At 41.0% G+C, this 12599-nt stretch overlaps 1 protein-coding gene across 1 annotated transcript in view; it reads left to right on the forward strand.

The window, feature by feature from the left end:
- Positions 1 to 12599, forward strand: part of cacnb2a (calcium channel, voltage-dependent, beta 2a) — a gene marked incomplete at its 5' end in the record, with an annotated part of 41605 nt that overhangs the window by 18407 nt on the left and 10599 nt on the right. The window contains 1 exon segment of the mRNA XM_035656951.1: positions 860 to 1120. Coding sequence (XP_035512844.1) covers positions 860 to 1120 — 261 coding nt within the window.

Consider the following 12599-nt stretch of genomic DNA (forward strand, 5'->3'; position numbering starts at 1 on the left):
TACACACTGGTCCTTTAATATAGATATTAAATCGAGTTACATAGAAGCACGCAGGTCTGCTGTACTGAAGGAGACATAATGTTAATTTTAATGGTGAGGAACTTACTTCTTAATATTTGATATTTATGTTAACTAAGATTTGCAATATAATTTTTATCATCAACTGCTGCAGTAGTGTCCAAACAGTTTGGACTAAGTGTATTGTGGGTTGGCAGTTTTTAGACACAGAAAGTGTGGATATTGGGACCGACCTTTAGAGAAGATACAGAGAGAAGTTATTAGTCTTACTATTAACTTGCTATGATCATGTATAATACCTTGTCATTTTCATGGTGTGTGTTAATATTGACACCTAACAGTAACAAACAACACACAACTATTGGTCTTTTGTGTATAATCCCTTATCCTCTACCCTCTCTCCACCCCCCTGCCCTCACAATGGGAAATGTAAGACTGAAAATGGGGCATTTGAGGAAATTCCTGATTCTGATGAGGAGCAGGAGTGAGCTTGACGTGTGGTTGCTAGTGTGGTGAGTGTGGAGAGGCCCTCAGATAAAGGTTTTGAGACTTCAAGTGCCAGAAATCCGTCAGGAGTCGGCCTCGGTGCTGGTACTGAAAATACCTTGAAATTCTTCAACCTTCAATGGATGGTTGGTGAATATTCAAGCTGTGTGTTTGTGTGTGTGTGTGTGTGTGTGTGTGTGTGTGTGTGTGTGTGTTCAAGAGTGAGTTCAGAAGCTAGAAGCCTGAAGTGAATATTCATCTGCATGTGTGTGTTTCTGTGTGTGTTTCTGTGTGTTTGCAGTGAATTGTTTTGCTTTCTGTCGCCCTACTGACTGACATGTGTTACTGACTCCAGGGCGGCGGTGCAGAGCAGAAAGGAGATAAAGCATTAGTGGAGAGAAAAGGCTCCAGAGAAGATCACCAGCAGCAGCACCATCACCACCACCACCACCACCACCAGAGCCAGGACCAGGGCGACGCCGATGCCGAGGCTGAGGGGGAGGGCAACGAGGAGGAGAGGCCTCTGAGGACAGAGTCCTCCAGGAGAGCCCAGCACATCCACCACCGTTCGTCTTCCACCAGGACTGAGCACCACAACCACCATCACCACCACCATGTTACAAAAAAACTTATTACGGCAACAAATAAAAAACTACGTGTATATTCAAATCGCTATACTGGCAAGTGTTTTGCTTGACTAGATCGATCGCTATTTTTTTTGCTTGGCAAATAAAAGTTAACAGACAAGAGGTGTTCCCACATAATCATAGTAAACAATTTACATAATGCGTCTGTTGTACCCATAAATTCTAGCATGAGTGTTAGAAGTGGCTCAGTCGAATTTCACGGCGTCTGCTGGTGAAACCCTCCAAAAAAAAAAAAAAACAGACTTTCTCCTAATGGATCAAAGAGCAGTATCATACTGTGTGAGATGCATTAATTAGTGGCCGTGTGTTGTGGGTGACACAGCGCCTGTCGGTATCAGGGTGGCAGCAGTCAGAGTCGGTCATGTCAGGCAGCCGGAGGCTCGTTCTGTCGCTGTTGGTGTTGCTTGTCAGCGTTTGCTAATCTGAGTGAGCCTTCAAGCTCCACATACCTCTCGATCTCGCGGGATCCACAATTCAGCTCAGCATTCTGTGCCCTCTCCTTCTACGGCTAGTGGTAACCCGACCTTAATGAAACATATGTGACCGTCTTGGCAAGATTTTCTTGAAAAGAAAGCAAGCAGTGCTTTTGTCGGATGATGTTTCTTTCCTATAAAAACTGCTGTTGTAGCGGATCTAATTGGAGATGTTTGGATGTGACGACCGAACAAGATAAAAGTTCTCCTGTCCCACCATTCCCATCCCCTCTGTTCAAACGATAAGCACATAATCCATCCTTCAGCATATTCGCCTTTCCTCATCAGGGTAATTGGCCTTAATGAGCTTAAAATCAATTACCTTTTCACCCAGCCCTGGCCTTTTCATATATAAGATGGTGTCATTTTGTTAGAGCAGACGTATCTTGTCGAAAAAGACCCCCGGGCAGATGGAGGCGTGTCATTTGATTTGGTTATGATAAAGCACAACTGTTTAGCATCTCATTCCTTTTGATCTACCAGTTAGTTGCTCCTTGGCGAGTGACTGCCTGGCAATAAAACCCATCCAGGCCATTTCATCCAGCTGGTCCAACAGGGTCCAAACCCCTGATTTCTCTGAGCCTCGCGCCCCTCATGATCTGGGTCAGCACAGAGAACATCATGCGTCAGCAGTGCAAAAAAAAGAAGAAGAAAAACAGGGAGACATTTTGAAAGATTAATCCTTCTGCAGGTCCTAACTTCGGCTGTTCCTTTAATGAGGAATGGGAAATTTTAATTAACGCTTGTAATCTACTGTCTCATTTGTCTGCTGTCGCTTTGCAGGCTTCCGCTAAGTGCAATGAACATCCGCTGATTCTGACGGGCGACAGGGATTTAGAAGCCTGCTTTCACTCAGAATCCTCCATCTTGATTTGAAAAAAATCAGTAAAAACAGTATATATTATTATTATTATATAAACTTTATATTCATTATTTATTATTCATTATATTATTTCTATGTATTATTATTATTATTATTATGTAGTATTATTTTTAAGTTCCAAAAATCTCATATAATAAATAATAGTAATAATAATAATAATAATAGTAATAATAATAATAATAATAATAATATATACTGTTTTTTACTGATTTTTTTCAAATCAGAATGAGGGATTCTGAGGTGAAAGCAGCTCTAAATCCTCGCCCGTCAGATCAGCGGTGATTCATTGCAACTGAGCGGAGCACTGCAAAGCCACACAGGACAAATGAGAATAATTACAGCGTTAATTAAAAATTTCCCATCCTCATAAAGGAACAGCCGAAGTTAAACCCTGCAGAAGGATTATTATTCAAAATGTCTCCCCTTTTTCTTCTTCTTTTTTTGCACTGCTGACGCATGATGTTCCTCTGTCTGACCCATCATGAGGTTGCGCGAGGTCAGAGAAGTCAGGGGTTGGCCTGTGGGACCACTGGATGAAATAGGCCTGCTGGTTTATTGCCAGCAGTCACTCCCCAAGGAGCACTAACTGTAGATCAAAGGATGACATGCTAATCAGCTGTGCTTATCATAACCAATCAATGACACGCCTCCATCTGCCCGGGGTCTTTTCGACAAGATACGTCTGCTTAAAAATGACACCTCTTATATGAAAGGCGAGGCTGGGGGAAAATAATGTGATTTTAGCTCATTAAGGCCAATTAGCCTGATGAGGAAGGCAATTATGTGAGATGGATTATGTTGATTATGTTTGAACAGAGATGGATGGGAATGGTGGACAGGAAAACTTTTATCTTGTTCGTCGTAACATCAAAACATCTCCAATTAGATCCGCTACAACAGCAGTTTATAGGAAAGAAAACATCAATCCACCAAAAGCACTGCTTTGCTTTCTTTTCAAGAAAATCTTGCAACGGTCACATATGTTTCAATAAGGTGGGTTAACACTAACCTAAAGAGGGCACAGATGCTCTGAATGTTGATCCCGCCCGGAGATGAGAGTTGTGGAGCTGTGAAGGCTGCACTCAGATAGCAACGCTGACAAAAACACACAGCGACAGAACGAGCCTCCGGCTGCCTGACATGACCGACCTCTGGACCTGCTGCCACACTGATACCGACAGCGCTGTGTCACCCACACACAGGCCACTAATAATCATCTCACAGCAGTATGATACTGCTTTGATCCATTAGGAGAAGTCTTTTTTTTTTTTTTTTTGGAGGGTTCACCCAGCAGACTGAGAATCACAGCTCCGTTCAAAATAGCAGGAATTTGGTCAAAGACCTTGTAAATGTTCTGATTATAGGACACTCTTCCTGTTAACTTTGCCACAAAAAAGCTGTCGAGTCAGCAAAAACCTTCATTACATTTGATAACAGTGTTTTTTAGCCGTACAAGTAACATAGCTCTAGGGATGGCAATTTCAGTTGGTCCACCATTCGACCAGTTAGTTAGTTAGCATGCCAACGTTGGCATTTAGCTCACAGTAGGGCTGTGCCAAGGTTCAGCCTTATAGAGCCGCTAGCGTGGCTGTAGACTCTTAATCTTGTTGAACAAACACCTACTAATTATTATTTTTATGCGTGCCCTGTCATCCCCTCTCTCTCTACCCACCTTTCCTGTCAATCTCCAGCTGCATAAAGGTTCGGCAATAAGGAACATTTATGGTTATACCAAATGAACTATGGTTGAGGTATGAATAACACCAACTAAAACACATTGAAAACACAACATCATCCTCTTTGGTTAAGTATTTCCTTAAAACAACATTAAATGTTTCTATAAGATGGGACACAAAGCAGTGGTACATCACCACCCTTTGCCTTCCCACTTTAACAGCACACTACTTCACGCACTGGTGCTGAAAGCTGTCATTGGAGCTGAATCGCGTCCTGCAGAGTTCGCCGATATTAATACTACTTCCTAAACAAACTGGACAGAAAATGTGCACTGGCAGTCTTGGGAGGCAGGACGGACGGACAGAATTGTGTGTGAGAGTTGGCCGTCTTCCTGCATTGGTCAGAGAAAGAGATTGGAAATTGAAAGGACAATGGTCAATACTGCTCTTATTGATTCATTTGGACAGAGGTCCTTTGCTGTAAGACCACCAATGACCCCTACATGCAGCAGTGGCACGGCGATCATTACATTAGAGCCTCACAAATCACTGTAGCTATTACCACAGTGAAACAGGAGGCTGTGGGTCAGCCCCCGCTCCCTCCTGTGTCTGACACAATCCCTTATACTGGATGAAGGAATGTCTTCACGATCTGAAAGCTTCCTTTTTCGGTTTTTGTCCACTATAGGAGTTAGTCTCTATATGTGTCCACTTTAAAAATAGAAAGTAGTCATGCAGAAAATAAAGGCAGTGCACGGGAGCTATAAAGTGCTCTCATGGTCGAGGAATCCTTGCTAAGTTTAGCCGTTTTATCCTCAATCCTTACATATAGTAAGACTCTTCTTTCCTTCCACTCAGGCCACACTGTACGCTCAATCGCAGCTTCTTTACCGTTATATATTTTCATTCATGGCCCCTCTCCTTCTCCAAATGTTCTCTCACTCTCATTTGCCCTTTTTTCACCTTTTTCCATTCCTTCCCATCCCACATGAGCCCTTACTCTGCTGCACTCATCTCCCGTCTCTCTGAGAATTCCCAGTGGCTTTGGCTTTCTTGCCTTTGTGGTTTGCTCAGAGGATGGTTACGTGCATCTCCTGCTCTTTCTAGACGATAAGCCCTAGAATTTGTGACTGCAGATACTGATGAGTTCTTGTCAGTGTCATTTAATCCTGAAATGTACACACTTCTCCAAGTACAGTCATTTCCAATTTCTTTTAGTAGCTGGTACATGTTCAGGTCTAATAATTTTAGCTGAAAACTGGCCAACATGGATAAAAAGTTTGAACATCTACTGTTTAATGGCAAACTTTAGCTGCTGTGTGATACCATCAAAAGCTCAAGAACACTAAAGTTAAGGAGTTTAGATTTTTTTTTCCATTGTTGTTTCTAAGGTCAAGAATAAAGTGAATTTTATCTTAAAATTCAAACCTTCTAAAATGAGCGAAAACAGACAGAATACAGACGAGCGTCAGCGGTGAATTTAATGGGGCAGCGTTGTCAGACTGCACAGTGTACCTGACATTATACATCATGATTGAAGAATGAAGATTACTGCTCGTGCCAACTCATGTTCATTTCTGGCTGACGAACTGTAGCTGACTGCAGCGGGCTGACAATGGGCTGAGCGAGTGTGCTAGCAGTTTCAGGCTTGGCATGACTCATTCTTGGCTGGAACCAAAGCCTCTTTTCCCAGCCATCTGTCCATCACTGCCACTTCACTCAGTTCAACACAAAGTCAATTAAATCATCGGTCCACAAACAGCATCTCCTTCGTCAAACAGAGACAATGAGAGCAGACATGACAGCCAACAGTGAGGGATGTGTGACTGCTACAAGGGACGCTAATATTCAACACACAACAGAGGAATGAGCACCAAGCGAGCAAGACAGTGAAAGAGAAACAGATCTACATCAGACCATCTGTGAAAGAAAGGGCATCTTCATCATGTCAAGTGTTGAAAAATAAACTGCGAGTGCTGTCCTAATCTTTCGTTTTACATCTGTGAAAGAAAAATAAAGTGTGTGTGAGAGAGAGAAATGAGGAGAGAGATAGAAGAGAGAGGGGGGGAGGAGTAATGATCCCTCTGCTGTGGCAAAAGAGGGATTGGCCGCATGGACGTCAAGGTGACACTGACAGGCCTATGAAAAAAAAAGTGTTTACCCAGCATTCCATGTGCCAGTGCATTAGATAAGTGCATCATCCCATTGAGGTGATGGACTCACTGGCTGTCAAACACATGATCCAAGAGCGCACGGTTGCTAGCTAGACACTTAGAAACCAATCACATGGTAAAGGGACTTAAAACTAGTATCAATGTACTTTTTAAGATTCTGGATTATCAGATTATCATTGTTTCTGTTGATTACATATATATTCTGTTGATCCATTAATCAACTGATTGTCTCTGGGCTACCTCACTTCACCAAACCACCAACCAACAGCTGACTACTGTAATAATAGCACTAAAAGAAATAATAACACCAGTCTTATAAAGGTTATTACATTATAGCCTCAGCAGCCAACAGCAGGTTAAATATTTGAAAAATAGTATAGAGAATATATTCCATGTATCTCTGAATATAAGAAACATCCAAGATTTTTACAATTTAAGATCCTTGTAATGTTCCTTAAAAAAAGAGCTCGTGGCTCAGTGAGGCTGTATTTAGCCACAGCGGAGCTATGTGCTAATGTCTGTATGCTCATAATGACAGTGCTAATATGCTAAAGTTTAGCAGATATAATGCCAATATTTGAAGGTGATGGGAATGTCATCAGCTCTGCAGGTATCTAGTTGAAACCAAAGTATTGGACATATTCAAAATGTTGATCTTGTTCGATGATCTTTAGGATTCATCGTCATAAACTTTCAAGGGAATCTATCTGAATCTGATATTTAGTATCTGACACTGCCATCACTGGAGGTTAAAAAATGATGACACAAGCACAAAATAGAGGTAATTTTACTCTTTAAGCATTGATGCTGATTACTTTTCAAGTGCTGTTCTGTGCTCAGCCGTTCTGACTGTGAGACTTACACATGTTTGGATGTTTGCTTCACTGTTGCTGCACCGCACAGAGAGCAGTTATAAACCCCTGCAACATTATGGCAAGACAAATACGGGGCGACGGGACCCCGACAACTGCAAATGATGTGCTAATCCCTTCCCTGCAGTACATATTACCTGCAACCAGCAGCAGCAGTCCCTTGAGGGGCATTGCTCTCGTTAACAGTGAATCCCCCTCACAGCGAGCTCTAGTTTATCTAGCAGCTCCTTCCTTCTCAGGTCCCTCTGTGGAAACACAGCACCATAATAGGATGATGGCTGATCACGGGGGATACAGTAAGAGAGACCAGGGGCTGCTCCGCGCTGCTATTTTGTGCTCACGTCGTCAATATTCTGGCAGTATGAAGCAGGCTGTGGATGATTGATGAGAACTGGTTAAGAGAGCAGAACGAGCTGCTAACTGTCTTCAATGGAGCAAAACATACCATCCTACAAATGGGACCGCGCTCGAGTAAAATGATTTCAGCTTTATTTATTTTATTTCATGCAGAGATGAATTATACACTGTGGACCAATTCCTGGCTAAATTTGTGATTTATGCTAAATGGATATTGTTGCCAAGGAGGCACGGGGATTTCCCAGATTTCAGTGCTAAAAAAAATTTACTTTTAAGTATATTCCAATTATATCTGGAGAAAGAAAGCCCACAAAAGGTCAGTTTAATTGTTTATGTGGACTCTTAAGGAACAGATTCTTTCTCTACATAAGCTACAACGTGGAACATCAATTATCTTACTATATATCTTTTTATTCTGCAGTGAAGGGCAACCACCACACTCTCTTGTGTAGGGATGCACTGGGTCTGATACTACGTTCATTTACTTGTGATTGTAATCACAAAACTACTCGAATACCGCAACTAACTTCTCATTAGTTGAGCAGGTTGGCGCAGAGAAAGCAATGTCACTAGTTGGGAGATATTTTAAGCAACTTTTACAGAATTAGCAACATTTAATTTGTTACAGTCAGAAAGTGAGGAACATTTGATATAAATAAAACAGGATTTTAAAGTTATTATGAATTAAGTATTAGAACTAAGTATCCATGCATCAGCAGCAACTATCTCCAAAATTAGCTATTCCCGAGTCCAGAAAACATCAGTTTTTAGCTGTGTGACAATAGATAAGTGGTCACAAAGCTAGGATTTAAGTTTTAAGCGCTTTAATTAGATAGAAGGTAACCTCAATTCTACAGTTCATCTGAAAACATCAGAATCACCAAATTTGGACATGAGGTTGTAGTTTTTGTTATGTGCTTATTTAAAATGCTTGTTATTCAGTTGTAATTTCTCTCACTACAGCTACTTTTCATCATGAAGTCAATAACATTAGCTGTAATACATGTTTATTTGGCCTTTTTGTGTTGTTTACTGAACTTGCGACACAATCAAGGCTTAATCCCTCATTGACAATAATACATTATCATTTGATACGTTTATTGTAGTAGTTGTCCTTGTTTCAGTTGTTGAAGTGAGCTATAATTGGTAGAACTGAAACTAATCATTATTTTCATTTGTAATTAATCTGTCGAATACTTTCCATTTTCATTGATCATTTATTTTTTCTATAAAAATGTCCTTCACAGTATATTTAGTTCCTAGAATTGGCTTCCTTTAACTTAGTTAAAGGCCCTGCAGACGCACACAGGTGGTTTCAATCATTCTTGCTGATTAGACTACTACTTATGTTGAGGTTGGGAGGAGTTATGCAGCAGAGAGGTCAACGAACCCCATGAACCAAAAAGGAAAGATCATTTATCCGACCTTAACCTTGAATGTGTTACATGCTCTCGTCAAATGTGTTATTCAAACTGAAGTACCACTAACTTTATCTGTTAAACATGCTGTTGTACTCTTCAGCTTACATGTCTGCCCTGTGTTTCGTCCTCAGAAAGCACCTCTTCATAATCAGCTGTGTTAACTCAACTATTCACAGCCCTCAAAAACACACACACACACAGAGTGACAATTAAACAACACAGATACAGTAGGTGTTGCTTGACGTGAGGAGCCAAACCAAGTGGATGCAGCAAGAGTTTAGTGGGTTCAGTCACATGAATACTTTGAGCACAACTTCTGAACAGACTCCTTATTTAATCAAACAGGAGCTTCTGTGTGTGTGAGAGAGTTTTCCCTGACCTAAATGAAAAGCAACCAACTATAGGTTGAGCAGCAGAGCAGCTAGCTACGTAGTTTCTCATATATCCACAACTTAAAGTCAGCTAGAGGATAGCCAACAGTATCTGCTGGATGCAAATTATCGAGACACACAACAGACTCACTGTGGCACTAAATAATAAATGATTTAATGGCTTTAATTGGTCTGGTTCTTGTCACTCACATAGTAGATGTTATTCCAGACTGGTTAACCCGTTAACATACCGTTTTCCCTTTTTGTTTCCCTTTTCTTATTCCACGCTGTCAGTCTGTGTCAGCTTGCTTCAACTCTTCATTGAAACTTTAGTGAAATATTTAAACCCAGGACCTAAGAAGATTCTTATGGCTACACCATCACGTCTAGATGTCTTCGGTATCATTTTATGCACATTTACTGCCGGACATATCTGGTATCTCAACTACACTTTATACTAAACTTCTGCAGCTTTGTACAATCTGTGTTTATCAGGGTTTTCTGTGTTGACTACTGTTTTCAGACTTGCTTTTAGAGGCTGATTAGACATTATTCCAAGGGTGTGGCTGAGTACAATCACTAATTACTATCACAGGAAAATATTTGGACTTTTACTACCATATCATTCACACAAACACAACAGGGCACGTTTGAAACACTAAGTAGAAAGTTGCATGGACATCCACTCAGCTACACTCGTGGTGCTCAAATTCTGCTTTAAAGTTACAAAAAAAAGAGTTGAAAATCTCCACAGATTTTCGGTTTGGCTCGTGTGGGAAACAGACAAAAGTTTAGTTTTGCTCCAGGTCCCAGCCAACTTCTGTGCTCTCTACCGGTCTCTGTACATAAAGGACCAAGCTTATCCCAGATGTTTACTTTCTTTCCCTCTCTCTGCTTGTTAACCGCTGTCTCAGCTCGCCACTTTAAGCTAGTAGTGGTCATGCAGCGGTGCTCGCAAATTCAGACAAGATGGGTAAATGTGCGTTTTTGTCCCAAAACAGCACACTGCACAGTGTGCGTCTTGAGTGTGACTCTCACTAACCTTCAGGCAAAGTGACAAGGGTGAAAAATAGGAAGTGTATGATTACGCCCCTTTAAATCCTGCACTAATAACCCCCATTCTCCTGCAGTCTGAGCCATTCCTCTTTGTTCAGAGGGTAGAGAGAAGAAGAGCGAGAGGTACAGCCGAGTTAGGCTCAGAAAAGTGTGAAAGTTTACTGTTTAGAGTAGCAAAAAGCATGTTTACTCAAACTTACCAGATCTGACTCCTCACTGCCGGAGTGATACATTTCTATCCTACCCGACTCTGCTGGTCAGCCCGGCTGGGAGAAAATCTCCTCAGCTGCTGTCCATCTCGTCTCGGAGCACAGGAACTCCTACCAGCCCGATTGCTTCGCTCCTACAAACCCCCTTGTCCCAGCTCCAGAGGGGAACGGCTTTGCAGAGAAAAGTTGGAGCTGGAGGAGAGAAGTTAGTTCCTCTCAGCCCTTCTTTGGCCTACTTTAGTCCCTGAGAGGCAAAGAAAAGACAAGCGTCTTTCCCACGCTGGGAGAACACTCCTTCAGAGCGCTGCGACCGTCCTCCAGCCCCAAAAACAAGCCCCCCTGCCCCTCTCCCCTCCCACACGCACACACACATATACACTCTCTCTACTTCACACACACAGCCCGTTAGGAAGTAAGATCTCTGGCCAACAGGGCCGACCTGAAAATTCCAGAAAGCACCAAAAGCAGCTGCAGAAACGTTTTATGTCTGTGTGCGAGTGTGTGATCTCGGGGAGTTTACATGTGTTCCGCTGTGCCTTAAAGAGGTTACACTCTGAAGAGAGGGAGGCTAAAGGATTTGAACTCACTGTATAGTCTCAGCACATGTTGCTGAGACCAAAACTTCAGGAAGTAATTATCTTCACTACATCGACGAAATGCCATATTTGCTTTCATCATCAAGGGGACCCAAGCCATTGAAACTTTCCATTTGGTCATTTTATGGTGCACAGTTTTGTTTGTTTTTAACCTTTCATTAAAAAAAATAAATAAGACAAAAGGAAGTTACTTTGTAGAATAAGAGCACATTTTACATCTATATATTAAAGTCATATAAAAGTTGGATCAGTAATAAAGTTATATTACCAGTCAGAGCAGCTGGAAGGTAAGAAACCGTAATGGTTTCTGTAAATAAAAAAGCACATTCACTTCAAAGAAACTCGGAGCAGATCCATCTCTTTGGGACCTGACATCAGACACTCTGAAGCTGTGATGTGTGTTTTGTAATCACACTGTTGTTACGTCAAAGCTCATGTAGGCTGAGCGAGTTAAATAAGCTATTAAACCGGTAAAACATGAGTCAAAACATGAGCTGGAAACTGCCGCAGCTGAGTCACGAGTTCACAAAATGAAACCATAACTCATTTCAATGTTCCTGTTATAAAACAGGAATGCAGCAATGTCACTGGAAAAACAGACCGACTGAACAGCACATATGAGAACTGAATAGTCATTTGCATTTTATGTCCAACCTGTAAGATCATACAACTATTAAACTACAAGCCCTGAGCTTTATTCGACATCCCGGCAAAGCCCTGATTTGTATTTTTTTCAGTGGGGAGAAAATGTTTTCTGGGCAGCCCATCCTAAATCCTGGATTATATTGTGTTTGATCAGGGTTAACCCCTTTTTGAGGATTATCATCCAGGGCGTGTGCTCGGCACGTGACAAACTATGGGATAGTTATCCTCATCTCACCAGGACAATTGTTTCAAGTGTTAGTGCATCAGTTTTCTATGAAACTCGTCTCAAATAACAAAATCAGGTTGAAAATTCAGTTGTTATATATATATATATATATAATAACCAATAATATTTGATATTGTGTCTTTTTGTGAGAAATGCAATATATTATATATAGCCAAACATTGAAAAAGGAAAACTAAGTGGGAAACTAAGTGGAATTGCCTCCACTAACCAGTCAAGTTGCAGTTTACATCCATTCACTCATTAAATATATATGAAGTGATGTGTAGTGAATTTAATAAGGAGTACGATGTAGACCTGCTCTATTTGAAAAGTGTCCTGAGATAATCTGTTACAATACAAATAAAATAGAATTGAAAAATTGAATTGACCTATATCAGGAATTATATAAAATCTATTCATTGTAATTATATAGTTATCACTTTATTGATGGTTCAGACATATATATATATATATATATATTATTCATTT

This window comes from Morone saxatilis, unplaced genomic scaffold, assembly GCF_004916995.1.
Source record: "Morone saxatilis isolate NCDOM2014 unplaced genomic scaffold, NCSU_SB_2.0 Contig0, whole genome shotgun sequence".
In the NCBI taxonomy this organism is placed as follows: Eukaryota; Metazoa; Chordata; class Actinopteri; family Moronidae; genus Morone; species Morone saxatilis.